Genomic DNA, 18,901 nt, shown 5'->3' on the forward strand with positions numbered 1-18,901 from the left:
AGGCTGGGAAGCGCCTCACACACCCCCGAGCTCGGCCGGGGCGCAGGGGGCGCAGCACTCATGTCTCCGCGGATCTCAAAAGGCGGCACAAACACTCCCCCCCCGCCGACCGGGCAGGGGGGATCCCTGGCGCCGCGCCCCCAAGTGTCCCCGGCGCCGGGGGAGGGAGCGGCCCGGCAGGCCCGGCGCTACAGCCAGCCCACACCCCTCCCTCGCCGCGGGGTTGGCTCGGGGAAGTCCCGCCGGCCGGAGCAGCCTGGACTCCGCGCTGCGCGCACCGAGGCTGGGCCAGGCAGGGCGCTGCGCTGCCCTGCCCTGCGCTGGGCACCGGCGCCCCGGCCATGCCGTTCTACCGGCGCACGGTGCTGCCCCGCAGTCTCTGCCCCAGCCGCGCCGCGCTGCAGCTGGTCGAGCTGCGGGACGTCTGCAGCCTGGCCTCGCTCACCCTGCTCCGCCAGCTCGCCGACTTGTGCGGCCACTCGCTGGCGCTGCTCGGCGAGATCGAGGGGCACCTGCTGGCGCTGGGGCGCCGGGCCGGCCGGCTGCGCCGCCGCATGAGCCGCCTGCAGGGGCTGCTGCACGGGCGCCCTCACCCCCGAGCGCCAGGTAAGAGACCGGGAGGCGGGGAGGCTCCTGCGTCCCCAACCCTCCGACAGCCCCTCCCCGGCCACCGCGCCCCTGGGGAGCCCCGGACCCGAGCACCCCTCGCCATTCCTCCTCTCTTTCGGGAGCTGTTTTCCTTTAAAAGCAACTTCCTCTCTCCTCTCCCCATCCCCCGCGTCCGCCGCCCCTGCCCAGCCGCCTCGCGGTTCTCCTTCGGCCGGGGAATGAATCTCTCTTCCAGCTTGGCCGGGCAGAGCTGCCGCCAGCTCTGTTCCTCTCTGCCCCTTGGAGGGCGGGACCCTGCCGGGTCCACACGTCCCCTGCCGAGGGGCTATTCCCCGAAGGTTCCCCGGGCTGACGTGTGGCTGCCCTGAACGCTGGACTCGTGGGCATGGCTGAGCCCTGGTGGTGCTGGGCACGGGGTAGGAGGTGGCACAGGGGTGTGCCTGGGTCCGAAGGGGTACGGCTGCATGCAGCATGGCGGGGGCACCCGTGGCCTCCTGGGGAGGGCTAGTTGTCATTTCTCCCCTAGACCTAGCACTCAGGGCCTTGGCACCTATCCCTTTGTGAGGCTTCCTGGCCTGGTCCTGGCTTCACCCATAGTCTCTGTTGGAGTGAAGCTGTTACGTTCTGGTGACTAGCCTTGGAGATTTGTTAACCTGCTTTAATTTGTAAAGTGATTAATGTAAAAACTGGAACTGTGTCTGGTGTGGCTAAAAGCAACTGCACAATCCAGTTACTGATCTCCAGGAAGGTGCTGCTCCCAATGTCACCTCCATCCGGTACTGGCTTTATGATTATTTCTGTATAGTAATCAGATCCCCACAGAGCTGCCATGGGCAGCTATCCTGTGGGAACTGGGCTCCTCGAAGTCTCTGTCTGATTGTCCTAAGAATTTACCCTATCACCTGTTGTGGCTGTAGTACAGGGGTGGGCAAACTTTTTGGCCCCGGGGGCCACATCTGGGTATGGAAATTGTATGGTGGGCCATGAATGCTCACAAAATTGGGGGTTGGGATGCAGGGGGGCATGAGGGCTTCGGCTGGGGTTGCAGGCTCTGGGGTGGGGCTGGGTGTGAGGGCTTGGGGGTGCAGGAGGTTGCTCCGGGCTAGGATCAAGGGGCTCAGAGGGGGATCAGGATGGGGCAGGGGGTTGGTGCACAGAAGGGGGTCAGGGGTGCAGGCTCTGGGCGGTGTTTACCTGAAGCAGCGACATGTCCCTCCTTCGGCTCCTATGTGGAGGTATGGCCAGGCAGCTCTGCGGGCTGCCCCATCCGCAGGCGCTGCCCCTGCGGCTCCCATTGCCCTCAGTTCCCAGCCAATGGGAGCTGCAGAGGCGACGCTTGGGGCAGGGGCAGTGTGCGGAGCTCCCTGGCTGCCCCTACGTGTAGGAGCAAGAGGGGGACATGCCGCTGCTTCCGGGAGCTGCATGGAGCTGAGTGGGGCAATGCCCGCTGCCGCTCCCTGGCTGGAGTGCCGGAGCAGGGCTAGCCCCAGACCACGCTCCCCAACAGGCACTCGAGGGCTGAATTAAAACATTTGAAGGGCCGGATGCGGCCCCTGGGCTGTAGTTTGCCTACCCCTGCTGTAGTACATGAGCGCCTTCTGTGTTGTCAGTAGCAATAGCAAAGTCTCTAATGGGCTTAGTTGTGTCTCTCACCCTTCCCCTTTTTTCAGTGAAAGCTCTTCTACGGTCGGGGTGGAGGGCTTGTTTACGAGGGATGTTGATGGGTGTTTTTTGAGCACAGGAAGCGGCAGTGCTGGAGGTGGCAAAACTCCCCATGATTTATGTGGGGGCAGGACTGGCCCCTTAGCCCCGGACTCAGCCCCGCCAGGAAGGAAATCGCCTGAGGATTCAAGTGTTGCCCTAATAAAATCCAAGGGACAGGGCATTGCCCAAGGCAGCTCTGGGGCATCCTAGCCCGTGCAATCAGGCAAAGCTGCTGGTGCTGGGAGCAGGGCGAGCAGTGGGAACAGCCCAATATTTGTTAGTGTGTTGGTGGCCATGTAGATCCGCTGTGTGCTCTGTCATGCTGGCACACGCCCAGAACACCCACGCACCCTGTTCTGGGAGTTTGGCAGGACACCCGCCGCTATCTCCAGGAAGGGCAGGGCCTGCAAAGCCCCATCTGCTCTTTCCTCACTGGCAGTGGAGCTGCATTGGGCCTTGCACAGGTACACACTATGCTCTGACTTTGTGCCTTCCTCTCACGCTAGCACCTGACACCCATCCATCATGCTGGCAACGCCATCTCAGTGAGCGACTGATACACTTACGCTGACGATTCCGATTTGCAGCTTGGCTTTCGCCTTCCAATTCTAGTTCCCAACCTGCCTTTACGTGATGTCAAGTGTCTCACTACATGGAAGAGGGAGACGCGTAGGCGTTCCAACACTGTCCGGCGCCTGTCCTGCCCCCTAACATACCCAGGATGCCGGGCACCTCTCGCCCAGTGCAGTAGCAAGGCCTAGTGCGGGTGGGCTGAGGACAGAGCAACAGCAGCAGCCTGAATCCTGCCTTTCCTTGACAGTTGTCCAAACACTGGGCATTTTCCAGGCTGCTGGCCAAATGAACGCAGTACAGGGAGCTCCTTGGATCAAAGCACTGCTAGTGACTCCGCAGCAAGGTGTGTACTGTAGCGCTGAGTGTTAATGCTCTGTCTGCATTGCTGGGCATCCATGCAGCCCTGTCCTGCCATGCCCCGGGTGCAGCGTAAGGCCTGGGCTGGATTTTGTGGGGCTGGTTACTTCCCGGGTTGTCCCAAAGCCCTGGTGTGGAACATGGAGGTAAACTTCTCCCATAGACAAAGCCCAATCTAAATCGCTCTCTTTAAAGACTCCCTAAGGTGTGTCCCATCTTTAGTTATTCAACCTTTAGCTAAGGGCCCTCTTCTACTAAGGAGGACAGATTTTTGCTGGAGTCTTGTGCTGCTGCTTAAAATGACAAGTTGTACCCTGTTTGTCCTGTGTGCCCCATCTGTTCTCTTCTGCACTGGAGCTCTACCAGTGGGTTTGTTTTTATAGTGCTTTTATTTTCACTTTCAAATGCTAAGTTTTGGCACAAATGTCTGCGTTGGGGTAGAAATGGGCAGTGTGTTTTGGAGGAGTTTAAATACACTCATTTAAGATTTGCTTGTAAAGGTTTCTTTGAAAATACTTCTTAAACTTGTGTCAAGCGCATTCCCTCTGCAGACTCTGTGCTTTCGTCAGGCCCTTTGGCAAAGGTTGTGCATCTTGTGTTTTCCGCATTCTCTTGCATGTGCTGCCAGGATCTTGCAACTTGTTTCCTGTATGCAGAGAGCAAACCAAAGTTTTCAGAATTGGCCTTTGAGACACGTTTGTGTTGCAGACACTAGTGTGATAATTAAAAAAGCTACCAGGGCAAGCAGAGACAGAGGCCAAAAATCCTGCATCTCGGGTACAAGCTTTGAGGCAAAGGGTTGATAGATTAATAGATTTTTAAGGCTAATGGCCATTATGGTCATCTAGTCTGATGTCCTGCATAGCACAGGTCAGAGAATTTCACTGAGTATTTCTTGCATCAGAACTCCGATATGCTGCATTTAATTCCAGCGGACCAGGTGAGATTGACCCCAGCCAGTGAGGGTGAGCAGAGGATGCCCTGTGGGCTTAGCAGTCTAACCTATCTTGGGCCAGAGGAGATTCAGACTGTGGTATTGGAGCCTGTCAGCGTTGGCATGAGACAGCCACGTCCAGCCCAAAAGATTCTTTTTTAAATTTCTTCCTATAAAGGCAGGTGACCGGCATGAAGCAGCCTCAGCTGCTGGGGGCGGGGATGCTGGGTGTGGAGGTTGCCAGTGCCGCACTGGAGAGCTGCCTGGCGAGGGAGTGAAGGCACCTGGGAAGCATGCGCCTGCTGCTGTGTCCCTGCCTTCAGGAGGACCGGGGAGGTAGGAGGGCTGGGCTGGGCTCTCATTCACTGGGGGAGGAGCAGGGAAGCAGGCAGGACTGTGGGAAACTGGAGAGAGGGCTGGCAGCTGCACGTGTGACCCTGTCCCTCACTAGTTCTAGGGGTGAATATTCGGACGGTGGTGGAGTCATGACCAGGCTGTCTCTGGATTGGCTCTGATCACTGCACTTGGCTTTGCAGTCAGAGTCGAGTCACCGCCGCTCCATGTCAGAATTGCACAGCGTGTCAGTCGTGAGGCCAAGCCACTTGCAAGCATAGGCGCGATGGCACTTTCTGCATACATGTGTGCATGGTGGTGGATCCTCTCCTACTAGTGGATGATCACGTTGTAGCCATGACCAGTTCAGCTTATACCACCTGTGTCCCGCCAGGAGGTTGCGACCATTTCTCATGGATGGGGCTTGCTCCCATGACCCAGGCCTTTATCATCTGAGACGAAGCAGTGCAATGCTTAAGAACATAAGAACGGCCATACTGGGTCAGACCAAATGTCCATCTAGCCCAGTATCCTGTCTTCCGACAGTGGCCAATGCCAGGTGCCCCAGAGGGAATGAACAGAACAGGTAATCATCAAGTGATCCATCCCCTGTTGCCCATTCATGGATTCTGGCAAACAGAGGCTAGGGACGCCATCCCTGCCCATCCTGAATAAAAGCCATTGATGGACCTATCCTCTATGAATGTATCTAGTTCTTTTTTGAACCATGTTATAGTCTTGGCCTTCACAACATCCTCTGGCAAGGAGTTCCACAGGTTGACTGTGCATTGTGTGAAAAAATACCTCCTTTTGTTTGTTTTAAACCTGCAGCCTATTAATTTCATTTGGTGGCCCCTAGTTCTTGTGAGCTAAAGTAGGAGAAGGAGTAAATAACACTTTCTTATTTACTTTTTCCATACCAGTCATGATTTTATAGACCTCTATCGTATCCACCCTTAGTCGTCTCTTTTCCAAGCTGAAAAGTCCCAGTCTTATTAATCTCTCCTCATGCTTCTGGGTGATGCTGCATTTGGGGTCAATCCAGCAACCTTGAACTGGTGCGGAATGCAGCATCTTCGTGCTATGCGGCACCTCTCAGGGCTGCATGTGTTACCAATGCTCCGTGATCCTCACTGGGCTGGCTCCCGGCTTCTGGCTGGAGATTAAGTTGCTGGGTTTGATCCCTGAAACCTTAGGTGGCCTGGGACCTGCCTAGTGGAGCTGCCTCCCTGCCCGAGCCGTGCTGTCAGCAGCAGAGGTCATTGAACTCGATCCCCTTGTTGTAACAGGCAGGGTCTGCAGGCAGAGTGCTCTCTGCCAGGGTCCCATCCTTTGGAGTTCTCTGGCTCCCAGGGTCTGAAATAGCCTCAGTCTGTAGGTCTGGCGGGCTCACTGCCAAGCCCATCTGTTTGAGCAGGTGTTGGCGGGGGAGGGGGCAGGGAAGGTGGGTTTTGGGGGTAAGGCGGAGTGTGCTGGGGGTATGACTCACATAGCTGGGGAGGAGCGGGGCGAGGGGGCAGGGAGGAGAATGCTGCTGCTTTACAGGGTTTATGCTCTAACTCCTGCCTTGCTGTGGTTTTAGATGTGGTGTCGCAGCGCCCAGGGCGTCAGACGGGGTCCTCGGAACGGAGTTTCTTTTGGAACAAACTTGTAATATAAAAGCCCTGTGTACCTCGTGTGTGTGTGTGTGTGTGTGTGTGTGTGATGTAATGAGGCAGCTGCTGTTCTTTAGGGTGGGGTTAATATCCCTTGTCTGCAGATGTGATTGCTTTCTTAAGGCTGACAATCAAGCTAAAGAGTGGTTTCAGAGTAACAGCCGTGTTAGTCTGTATTCGTAAAAAGAAAAAAGAAAAGGAGTACTTGTGGCACCTTAGAGACTAACCAGTTTATTTGAGCATGAGCTTTCGTGAGCTACAGCTCACTTCATCGGATGCATAGCATATCGTGGAAACTGCAGAAGACATTATATACACACAGAGACCATGAAACAAAACTTCCTCCCACCCCACTGTCCTGCTGCTAACAGCTTATCTAAAGTGATCATCAAGTGATCATCAAGGAAGGCCATTTCCAGCACAAATCAAGGTTTGTATAGATCTGAACTAATCCAATCTCCTTGCTGTTGTTAACTCAGACTGTTCAAACGGAAGGGGTCCAAGTCACTATGCACGTTCCCTGATCTCCATTCACGATTTCTAAACCTTCTGTCACTTTCACCACTGAGGCTGTTTGCTTGGTTTTGGTACTTCATTCAGCCCTGAGAGGGAATCTGATTGGCGAGTTTCTCTGGCTGTTCCTAGTCAATCTGGTGTAACTCCTTCCTACTCTCTGGAAGGATGCTGAGGTATCTGGGAATTTATGTTACCCGAAGGGAGCACTGAAATCCCAGCCTCTCTCTCACTACCTTTATTTCAGTAAAAACCCTAAAACGTGAAATCATTTCTATTGATGTTGGTTTGGGCAGTTTTGTTTTTCTAAAGCTCAAGCGTTTGGTATCTAGCTGCTGGATGCTTTTCAGAGAGCAGGAAGGCCGCCTGTAACTCTGCTAGCATCCCAGCAGTGCAGTAGGAACAGGCGAGAGCTCCAGCACGTCCAGAAATGCTGTACACAAGACGGTGTTGCTGTCTGTACGTTGCCTGAATTAGTAATGAGCCCAGGGGGCCAAGGTGTTTGATTGCAATGCAAAACCTTCCATCTTCAAAGCGTGCCTCTTGGTTTTATACCCCAGTGTCCCATCTTGAGGAGGAAGCGCTGGGTGGGAAGTGCGGGGTTCTCTTTTCAAAACAGAGTAGAAAGAACATGTGTTGCTTCCAAAAAACACAGGAAACCATCTCCCTAGGCCACGTTCTGATACACTTGAATAGCACCAGGGATTTCAACAGGACTATGCCAAGGCATGTACTGTGGACACTTAATCTATTTGATAAGTTATTTTCCTGGAACACTCTTAGGAAGCAGGAGCCTTGCAGCTAAGGAACATGCCCTTCGGCTTTTGCTCCACTGTGCTAAAGAGCAGATTCTGCGCCCCATTGCATCGTCAGTGACTCGGCCCTACAACCCCAACAGACGGGAGTTTGAGGAGAGCTTTGTTCTCTGCACCCTAACCCACTGAGGGCTTTATGCACTGGAGGCCGAAACAGCTATCTTTTTATCTTTCCATGTGATGCACCAATGTGCACCTCTGCCCTGCCTGTGCACTATTCCCAAAAGGGGGAACATTTGAGAAATGAGTTTAGAAGCTCATTGTATGTGCCCTGTCCTGCATGGACTGGGGGCCTGAGGGGGGTGCTGGTGTGAGCTGCGGATTAACAGCTACAGTGAATGAAGTCCTCCATGCACAGTGTAGATAGAATAAGGCAGGCAGGCAGCCCACTAAGCTTCCTGGCCACACTCCCAGCACGTGTACACTCCCACTCACCCGGTTCGGGAAGGAACCACCTCTAGGAGAGACAGGGGAATTCATACAGCTTGCCCTGCATACACTCAGTTCCGTGCTCAGTCAGGCATTTGCTCCACTTCTAGTTTCTGGGAGAATCTCCAGAGATCTCTAGTGGTCAGTTTTTGTCACATCCTCTGGTTCTTAGCTGATCCCATATGGGAATAATCAGATATTTCTGTGGTGTTATACTGTGCATGTTTCTATCCAGATGCTGCAGAACTCTAACTGTAAAACAACAATCACCAAGTACTTGTGAAAAAGCAGGTGGTTTATCAGCCATGCAGAGATTTAACAATGGGGTTCCCTCTCTTTTCCACTTGATCAGTTTCATACTAAACTTTATCTTCTTCACTTCTCCTAAAGATACTTCCATCCCTTTCCTGTGTGGCTGCTTGGCTCTCTGGGTCCTTCTCATAATTCTGATTCCCCATTAGTAGATATATATGGCAGATCAGAGAGATTCCAGAGGTTGTTTCCAGCAATCTGGACAATTTCATGTTCTTAGCTATGGGATCCAGTCCTCTTGTTACCCTGGTCCAGAATGGAAGTGCATGTGTGTGTTTCTGAAACTGCACTTAAGATTTCATTTGTGTGCCTCAATTGTCACTCCATCATGACTGTTCAACACACAACGGGAGAGCAAGGATCTGCTGCAGAGCTTGAATTCAGCCCACTAGTTAAGAGATCGAAATGACAGAATAGATGCATGGGTGCAGGAGGAAAGAATTGTGCTGCTGAAGGCCAAGCATTTAATCAGAACCAAAGACTCAGAAAAGGCAGGTGGCTGGTTCCACTACAGGGCTGAAGACACTGACTTTGTTTTTACTGTCACTGTTGCTTAGTAATGAGGCTTTGCACTGCTTACCCAATGATCTCAAAGCACTTTACAGACATTTGTTATCTCAGCAGTCCTGTCAATCTACCCACTTCACAGGCGGGGAAGCGAAGGCTCGGATAAGCTAACAGGCTTGCCCAGGGTCATGCTAGTTGGTGGCAGAGCTGGGAACAGAACCCAGGAATCCTGGCTCCCAGTGCTATGCTCTTGAGCCCTAGACAAAGCCTGCTAGATGTGGGACTAGAACTCAGGACTTCTGACTCCGCCTCCAACCAGTAGCCTGCAGAGGATAGTTTGTGAGATGGAGGCTGTTGTAACGTAATGAGTGCTGTGCACTGGCTGAGTTGAAAAGCTGCAATCTGATTGACAACCCTTCAGCCTGAACTCACCCTTTCAGAAAAGCATGGTGCCTTTAAGCCTCATGCTTTTACTGCAGGTTTCTGCTTGGCTGAGGTTCTGGTCTGCAGGCGGAGAAGCGGGTCCCTTGGCATCGGCTGTGTAACATGAATACCAGCAGCAGAGCAAGCCAGCCATTTGTCCCTCTCTCCCCACTGGAGTGACTGGGCACACAGATTGTCACAGACAAGCGCTTTAAACCCAAAGGCAGCCAGGCCCTAGGAGCCGTGGGGGAGCAGACCCCCAGTCTGTGCTCGCAGAGATGAGCTGTTTACCGCTTTTGTAGAAAATATGTGATGTTTTGGCTGCCCTCTGACCTCCCAGCCTGGGCCTCGAAGCAAACATTTAAGCAAGTAGAGCAAGAACGAGGGGTCAGCTCCAATGCCCAAAAATGGCTGGAATATCCTCCAGCAGCAGTTCAAGACAGCCTCCCCCAGCCCTGCAGGGTATGCACCCCGAGGCTAGGGGTAGTCAGGATGGGTTACCATTGGCACCCCTGGCTGGAACCCAGGTGGCTGGTAAATGGGTGACTGTGGAGGTTCTTCCCCAAAAACGCTCTAATTGACTTTTCTTTAAAAAAAGAAATGGGGTGAGTGTAGTGAATGAATGACATGGAATAACTAACAGAGCCAAATACACCCCAAGCAAACACCTTGCCGACTTCCCCATACACTATCATCTCACTGGATGGCTCCCCTGCTGGTTTACTCCTGCCCAACCAGCTCTGCTGATGTCCCTCAGTCCCAGCCTGAAGCGTCCCTGCGATTCCAGATCTGCGCCTCCCTCCCTCCCCCCCCCACCCCCGCCTGTGCTCCTCACTTCCCCCTGCTACTCTAGTCCTGCCCCCCAGCTCAGCCTGCGCTCCTCACTTTCCCCTACTACACCAGTCCTGCCCCTCAGCTCCGCCTGTACTCCTCACTTCTCCCCTTGCTGCTGCCTATTAATTTCATTTGGTGACCCTTAGTTCTTGTGTTATGAGGAGTAAATACCACTTCCTTTTTTACTGTCTCCACACCAGACACGATTTTATAGAATTCTATCATATTCCCCCTTAGTCGTCTCTTTTTCAACCTGAAAAGTCCCAGTCTTATTAATCTCTCCTCATACGGAAGCCGTTCCATACCCCTAATAATTTTTGTTGCCCTTTTCTGAAGCTTTTCCAATTCCAACATGTCTTTTTTGAGATGGGGAGACCACATCTGCATGCAATATTCAAGGTGTGGGCGTACCATGGATTTATATAGAGGCAATATGATATTTTCTGTCTTATTATCTATCCCTTTCTTAATGATTCCCAACATTCTGTTCACTTTTTTGACTGCCGCTGTACATTGAGTGGATGTTTTCAGAGAACTACTCACAGTGACTCCAAGATCTCTTTCTTGATTGGTAACAGCTAATTTAGACCCCACCGTTTTATATGTATAGTTGGGATTAAGTTTTCCAATGTGCATTACTTTGCATTTATCAATATTGAATTTCATCTACCATTTTGTTTCCCAGTCACCCAGTTTTGTGAGAAACTATTTGTTCACTGGTAGAGATGAGGTGAACAGGCTGAGCTGGGATGAGCACTACAAGTGTAAGGGCATGTAAAAAATGCTTTCATAAGATTGGACAGTGGTTTTGGTGATACCTTCATGAACATGCAGTCCACTAATGCATATGAGCAGGACTGTAACTCTTCTCCAACTTTATGGTTCCTGCTTTTGTCTGTGACAAAAAAACTCTCAGAACATCTCTGAAGATGGAGTTTTAACTCTTTGTTGTATTCTGGTCATTTTCTGAGCTACCCCTTCACTTCCATCAGGGTTTCAGAGGGTTGAAAATGTGTTTCAAATGTCATAAAGAAAAGTGCTCTTCAAGTGTGTCTAGGCCACACCCAGCACAGACGGGGCCCTTATCTATTTTTAAGACTTAAATTATTCTTAAAGGTTTTTTAAATTCAAATAGTCTGTCAATTAATTGCAGTTAACTCACACGATTAACTCAAAAAAATTAATTGCGATTTAAAAAATTAATCGCAATTAATCGCATTGTTAAACAATAGAATACCAATTGAAATTTATTAAATATTTTGGATGTTTTTCTACATTTTCAAATATATTGATTTCAATTGCAACACAGAATACTAAGTGTACAGTGCTCTCTTTTTAGATTATTATTTTTATTACAAATATTTGCACCGTAAAAATGATAAATAAAAGAAATAGTATTTTTCAATTCACCTCATACAAGTACTGTAGTGCAATCTCTTTATTGTGAAAGTGTAACTTACAAATGTAGATTTTTTTTTTTACGTAGCTGCAGTCAAACAAAACAATGCAAAACTTTAGAGCCTACAAGTCCACTCAGTCCTACTTCTTGTTCAGCCAATCGCTCAGAAAAACCAGTTTGTTTACATTTACAGGAGATAATGCTCCCTGCTTATTATTTACAATGTCACCAGAGAGTGAGAACAGGTGTTCACATGGGACTTTTGTAGCCGGCATTGCAAGGTATTTATGTGCCAGACATGCTAAACATTTGTATGCCCCTTCATGCTTCGGCCACCATTCTAGAGGACATGTTTCCATGCTGATGACGCTTGTTAAAAAATAATGTATTAATTACATTTGTGACTGAACTCCTTGGGGAAGAATTGTATGTCTCCGGCTCTATTTTACCTGTATTCTGCAATATATTTCATGTTATAGCAGTCTCGGATGATGACTCAGCATATGTTATTAATTTTAAGAACACTTTCACTGCAGATTTGACAAAACGCAAAGAAGGTACCAATGTGGGATTTCTAAAAATAGCTACAGCACTCAACCCAAGGTTTAAGAATCTGAAGTGCCTTCCAAAATCTGAGAGGGACAAGGTATGGAGCATGCTTTCAGAAGTCTTAAAAGAGCAATACTCCAATGTGGAAAATACAGAACCCGAACCACCAAAAAAGAAAATCAACCTTCTACTGGTGGCAACTGACTCATATGATGAAAAGGAACATGCATCAGTCCATTCTGCTTTGGATCATTATTGAGCAGAACCCGTCATCAGCATGGACGCATGTCCTCTGGAATGGTGATTGAAGCATGAAGGGACATATGAATCTTTAGCGCATCTGGCATGTAAATATCTTGCGACGCTGGCTACAACAGTGCCATGAGAATGCCTGTTCTCACTTTCAGGTGACATTGTGAACAAGAAGCAGGCAGCATTATCTCCTGCAAATGTAAATAAACTTGTTTGTCTGAGCGATTGGCTGCACAAGAAATAGGACTGAGTGGACTTGTAGGCTCTAAAGTCTTACATTGTTTTATTTTTGAATGCAGTTATTTTTTGTATATAATTCTACATTTGTAAGTTCAACTCATGATGAAGAGATTCCACTACAGTACTTGTATTAGGTGAATTGAAAAATACTATTTTTTGTTTTTTACAGTGCAAATATTTGTAATAAAAATAAATATAAAGTGAGCACTGTATGCTTTGTATTCTGTGTTATGATTGAAATCTGTATATTTGAAAATGTAGAAAACATCAAAAAATATTTCAATAAATGGTATTCTATTATAGTTTAACAGTGCTATTAATCCCACAATTAATCATGATACATTTTTAATTGAGCAATTAATAGCGATTAAAAAAATTAATCGCTTAACAGCCCTAAAGTTAAATGGTCATCAAAGAAGGTGTTACAATTTCTTCTTAACTATCTTTGTATAGGTGGGACCTGGCTTTCCGAGTCTGGTAAGGAGTTGGTAATAGTCCAATGGCTTCTTCTGTTAGTAACCAGTTATAGCATCAAATGACCTTGCTATATTTGTACATAGAACATCTTACTACTCACATACCAATGGTATCAGGCAGTAGTTGTATATAGGCTTGCATTTAGATACAAAATATTTGCAAATATACAACTCAGAAGATGCTTTTCTCACCTTAAGCATTTGAGGGATGATCATGGGGTTTGCCTTAAGTGAAGCCGGGAGTTAGAAGTAACCAACATCTTCCGTGTAGCATTTCCCTGTCCTAAATGTTCTTCCTGCCAGTTCAAGAATGCACGTACGCGCGTGCACACACATGCATGCATACACACACACCCATAGACATGCACACATACACACGTATGCGTGGACACACACATGCATGCGTACACTTGCACACACACACATGCATATGCACAATCCACCCATTTGTGACCCCAGTGGCATTGCAGCATATCCTAGGAGTCAGGGATAGGAGATGTCCACTGCGTCCTGCTTGGGTTCCCTCCCTGCAGTGCAAGCTCTTGGCTGGGTCACAAACAGTGCTGGAGTCCTAAAGCTGGAAGGTAACTGCAGTGCCAGAGATCCCTGCTGGGCTGGCTTTCTAACACCTTGTCCCCCACCTGACCCCCCACTGCTCTCTAGCCTGCCTCCCACCATACCCCACTGCTCTCTAGCCCTGCCCCCACTCCCTTGCTGCTCTCTAGCTCTGCCCTGTGCCCCCTGCTGCTCTCTAACCCTACCCCCATGCGCATGGGGCTGGATGCAGCCCTAACCCAGGGCTGTGGGGTGAGGAGGGTCAGGTCGGGGGAGGGCACAGTATGGAGGGTGAGGGGGAGGGTTGTGGGGAGGGCAAGTCCGGATTAACTTTTTGTGGGCCCCCATGGGGCAAGGTGCAGGGGAGTGGGATGGTCAGTCCGCAGAGAGAAGGGCGGGCTGGGGGCAATTTGGCACAGTGCAGCGGGAGCAGCTCCGCTCTGCGCAGCTCAGCAGGAGGGCACTGTTTATGAACCTGCAGCTGCCAGCCACACACTGGCCATCCCAGCCCTGTGCTGCCAGCATGTCCCTTCCCCTTGAGGGTGGGCCCGCACCACACCACACCACACCGCCCCCCTGCCCAGTGCCCCAACCGTGTGCCCAGCGCCCCTTCGCCCAGAGGCCTCCACCACAGATCTCTATGCCCAGCCCCCACCCCTCCCAGAGACCTCCCCCGCTGGCCTCCAACCACAACTGCACAGCACACCACACCGCTCGCCCGGTGCCCTCTGCCCATAGACCTCCCCACTGCCCACCGTCTTCCTCACAGTCCCACCATCACAGCTGCACAGCACCCCATATTCCTGAGGGGATTCTGCACCAAAAAAATAAAAATTCTGTGCACAATATTTTGAAATTCTACAAATTTTGTCAATAAATAAATGTGGAGGCTCCAACATGGCAGCGGGGAGCACAGGCCACTAGTTGCATGTAGGTGGGAGATTACCCTGCAGCCTCCCCCAACCCCATCCCGGGACAGGGACTCGGCAGTGAGGCTGCCAAGGGGATGCCGCATGCTGGGCTCCAGCTTCCCCCCTATCCCTGCTGCCCCCATCCCCTTCTCTTCCCCATCCCATGCCCCTTCCCCACTGGCCCATCTCCCCCCCACCCCCTTCCTTCCCCCCCGCCTCTTCCCCCCTGCCCCTGCTTCCCCATCCCCTTCTCTTCCCCATCCCATGCCCCTTCCCCACCGCTCAATCTCCTCCCCAGGCTTGGGGGGCAGGGAGCAAAGCACCCCCCAGCACAAGCCGGCGGAGCAGAGAGGGTTGGGGCCAGGTCACCCCACTTCCTGCCACCCGGTGATTGCAGGGCAGGCCCGACCCCGTATTCATGGGGTGGTGGGAAGTGGGGTGACCCGGCCCCAGCCCGCTCCGCTCTACTCCCCTGGCTCCCAGCCTTGGGACTTGGGGGACAGGGGGGAACTGCCCCCCCCACACTGACCGGCAGCACGGGTGGGACCGGGTCACTCCACTTCCTGCAGCATGGTGAGTGCAGGGCGCGCCTGACCCCTGCTGCAGTCCCCCAGGACGCCTAGCTCAGGGGAAGGGGTGGAGTGGGGGTGGGGCTGAGGCAGAGCAGGGGTGGGAAGAGGTGGGGCGGGGGCAGCTTTCCTGGCCTGTTCAGCCGGCTGGGGGATCGGGCTGGCTGGGGCCCCTTCTGACTCTGGGCCCGGCGCCATGGTAAACCCGGTACTGGGGGAGAGTGCCCTGGAGAGGGTGATGGAGCGCATTGTGCATAGTACTGAAATGGTGTTCCAGTTCTTCTACCCCATGGGAAACCCCATGTAAACAGGACATACTGGGTACAGGAGAGATGTGGTAAATGTTCTTGGTAAAAATGGCAGGAGAAGCTCTGCAAACACCCGAGGCCTTTGGAAGAAGTGGCCACTTTTATGTGAACCCAGTTGTTTTGACAAAAAGCCAGTTCCTTGATAGAAAGTGCTTCCCCCCCCCTTTGTGGGAGCAATGTTTCCGGGCTCTGGCCTCGCAAAGTTAATTTTCCCTGCCTTTCCATTATGGGAAGGCCAAAGCCAGTCCTCTGGTGCTATGAGGGAGGGGGCCCTGAAAGCAGCTGTCCAGCCCAGTCCCATGTGCAGATGAGTCAGTGCGCTGCAAGCTCAGCATGCTCAGAGAAGAGCAAAGGAACCGTGAGCGGAGCCCTGGCTGCTCCAGCTGCTTGGCTGAGCCGGCCCCAGCCAAGTCTGCCCTGCTGCTGCTATCACTGATTGTCCCTGGGCCAGGACCCTGCCTGCTTTCGGATGCCCCTCCCTTCCTGTCCTCTCGCAGGGGGCAGTGAAGAGCACTGTCAGGTGCCCTTCTGCACACACAAGTTCAAGGAAGCCCACTCCCAGCTGCAGTGTAGACATACCTTAGAGGCATGCAGTCAGGGTAAAGATCAGATGATGATATCAAACAAGTTCCTACATACAGTCTTGCAGATAACGCCTTCTAGAGAATTATCCCTGACAGGCAGTTAAACAGCTACTCCACTTGTATTGAACTCTATTTGTTCTGTTTTTTAAATGATTCAAACTTGTTATCCCAGCAAGCGTACAAAGCAGGGAAATTGAAAAAGAGCAGATGTGAGATCTGGCAAGTGTTAGCTGTTCAAACTACTAGACTGAAACGTGCCGGACATGCCTGCACTTTGGGGAAGATCCGTGCTAAGTGGGTTTCCTGGGGAATCCCTGGGGAGTGATTAATGCAAATTACACAACCCCAATTGTGCAAAACCCCAGCCTTTTGAAGCTATGCCCTGAGGAGAGGGCCACTGACTCGTGATTACCTGGGGATAACAGAAACATGGTGGAATAGTAGTCATGACTGGAGTTCAGGTATGGAAGGGTATGTGCTGTTTAGGAAAGACAGAAATAAAGGCAAAGGTGGCGGAGTAGCATTGTATATCAATGATGAGGTAGAATGTAAAGGAATAAGAAGCGATGGAATGGATAAGACCGAGTCCGTCTGGGCAAAAATTACATTGGGGAAGAAAACTACTAGCGCCTCCCCTGGGATAGTGCTTGGGGTGTGCTGTAGACCGCCGGGATCTAATTTGGATATAGATAGAGCCCTCTTTAATGTTTTTAATGAAGTAAATACTAATGGGAATTGCGTGATCATGGGAGACTTTAACTTCCCAGATATAGACTGGAGGACAAGTGCTAGTAATAATAATAGGGTTCAGATTTTCCTGGTTGCGATAGCTGATGGATTCCTTCACCAAGTAATTGCTGAACCAACAAGAGGGGATGCCATTTTAGATTTGGTTTTGGTGAGTAGTGAGGACCTCATAGAAGAAATGGTTGTAGGGGACAACCTTAGTTTGAGCGATCATGAGCTAATTCAGTTCAAACTAAATGGAAGGATAAACAAAAACAGATCTGTGACTAGGGTTTTTGATTTCAAAAGGGCTACCTTTAAAAAATTAAGGAAATTAGTTAGGGAAGTAGATTGGACTGAAAAACTTGTGGCTCTAAAGGTGGAGGAGGCCTGGAATTACTTCAAGTCAAGGTTGCAGAAACTATCAGAAGCCTGCATCCCAAGAAAGGGGAAAAAACTCATAGGCAGGAGTTGTAGACCAAGCTGGATGAGCAAGCATCTCAGAGACGTGATTAAGAAAAAGCAGAAAGCCTACAAGGAGTGGAAGATGAGAGGGATCAGCAAGGAAAGCTACCTTATTGAGGTCAGAACATGCAGGGATAAAGTGAGAAAGGCCAAAAGTCAAGGAGAGTTGGACCTTGCAAAGGGAATTAAAACCAATAATAAAAGGTTCTATAGCCATATAAATAATAAGAAAACAAAGAAAGAAGAAGTGGGACCACTAAACACTGAGGATGGAGTGGAGGTTAAGGATAATCTAGGCATGGCCCAATATCTAAACAAATACTTTGCCTCAGTCTTTAATGAGGATCTTAGGGATAATGGTAGCATGACAAATAGGAATGAGGATATGGAGGTAGATATTACCATATCTGAGGTAGAAGCGAAACTCGAACAGCTTAACGGGACTAAATCGGGGGGCCCAGATAATCTTCACCCAAGAATATTAAAGGAACTGGCACATGAAATTGCAAGCCTATTAGCAAGAATTTTTAATGAATATGTAAACTCAGGGGTTGTACCGTATGACTGGAGAATTGCTAACATAATTCCTATTTTTAAGAAAGGAAAAAAAAGTGATCCAGGTAACTACAGGCCTGTTAGTTTGACATCTGTAGTATGCAAGGTCTTGGAAAAAATTTTGAAGGAGAAAGTAGTTAAGGACATTGAGGTTAGTGGTAATTGGGACAAAATACAACATGGTTTTACAAAAGGTAGATCGTGCCAAACCAACCTGATCTCCTTCTTTGAGAAGGTAACAGATTTTTTAGACAAAGGAAACACAGTGAATCTAATTTACCTAGATTTCAGTAAGGCGTTTGATGTGGTGCCACATGGGGAATTATTAGTTAAATTGGAAAAGATGGGGCTCAGTATGAAAATTGAAAGGTGGATAAGGAATTGGTTAAAGGGGAGACTACAGCGGGTCATACTGACAGGTGAACTGTCAGGCTGGAGGGAGGTTACCAATGGAGTTCCTCAGGGATCAGTTTTGGGACCAATCTTATTTAATCTTTTTATTACTGACCTTGGCACAAAAAGTGGGAGTGTGCTAATAAAGTTTGCAGATGAGGCAAAGCTGGGAGGTATTGCCAATACAGAGAGGGACCGGGATATCATACAGGAAGATCTGGATGACTTTGTAAACTGGAGTAATAGTAATAGGATGAAATTTAATAGTTAGAAGTGTAAAGTCATGCATTTAGGGATTAATAACAAGCATTTTTGTTATAAACTGGGGATGCATCAGTTAGAAGTAACGGAGGAGGAGAAGGACCTCGGGGTATTGGTTGATCACAGGATGACTATGAGCCGCCAATGTGATACGGCTGTGAAAAAAGCTAATGCGGTCTTGGGATGCATCAGGAGAGGTATTTCCAGTAGAGATAAGGAGGTGTTAGTACCGTTATACAAGGCACGGGTGAGACCTCATCTGGAATATTGTGTGCAGTTCAGGTCTCCCATGTTTAAGAAGGATGAATTCAAACTGGAACAGATACAGAGAAGGGCTACTAGGATGATCCAGGGAATGGAAAACCTGTCTTATGAAAGGAGACTCAAGGAGCTTGGCTTGTTTAGCTTAACGAAAAGAAGGCTGAGGGGAGATATGATTGCTCTCTATAAATATGTCAGAGGGATAAATACCAGGGAGGGAGAGGAATTATTTAAGCTCAGTACCAGTGTGGACACAAGAACAAATGGATATAAACTGGCCATCGGGAAGTTTAGACTTGAAATTAGAAGAAGGTTTCTAACCATCAGAGGACTGAAGTTCTGGAATAGCCTTCGAAGGGGAGCAGTGGAGGCACAAGACATATTTGGCTTCAAGATTAA

General features: G+C 49.9%; 1 protein-coding gene across 1 annotated transcript in view; it reads left to right on the top strand.

Moving 5' to 3' along the window:
- Positions 1-552: 552 nt before the first annotated feature.
- The window catches only part of NHSL2 (NHS like 2), a 151,034-nt gene continuing 132,685 nt past the window's right edge, over positions 553-18,901 (top strand). The window contains exon 1 of the mRNA XM_074964336.1: positions 553-606. Within this exon, the coding sequence (XP_074820437.1) occupies positions 555-606 (52 nt within the window). The 5' untranslated portion in view covers positions 553-554. The remainder of the gene's footprint in view (positions 607-18,901) is intronic.

The sequence above is a fragment of the Natator depressus genome, chromosome 9, assembly GCF_965152275.1.
Source record: "Natator depressus isolate rNatDep1 chromosome 9, rNatDep2.hap1, whole genome shotgun sequence".
Classification (NCBI taxonomy): domain Eukaryota; kingdom Metazoa; phylum Chordata; order Testudines; family Cheloniidae; genus Natator; species Natator depressus.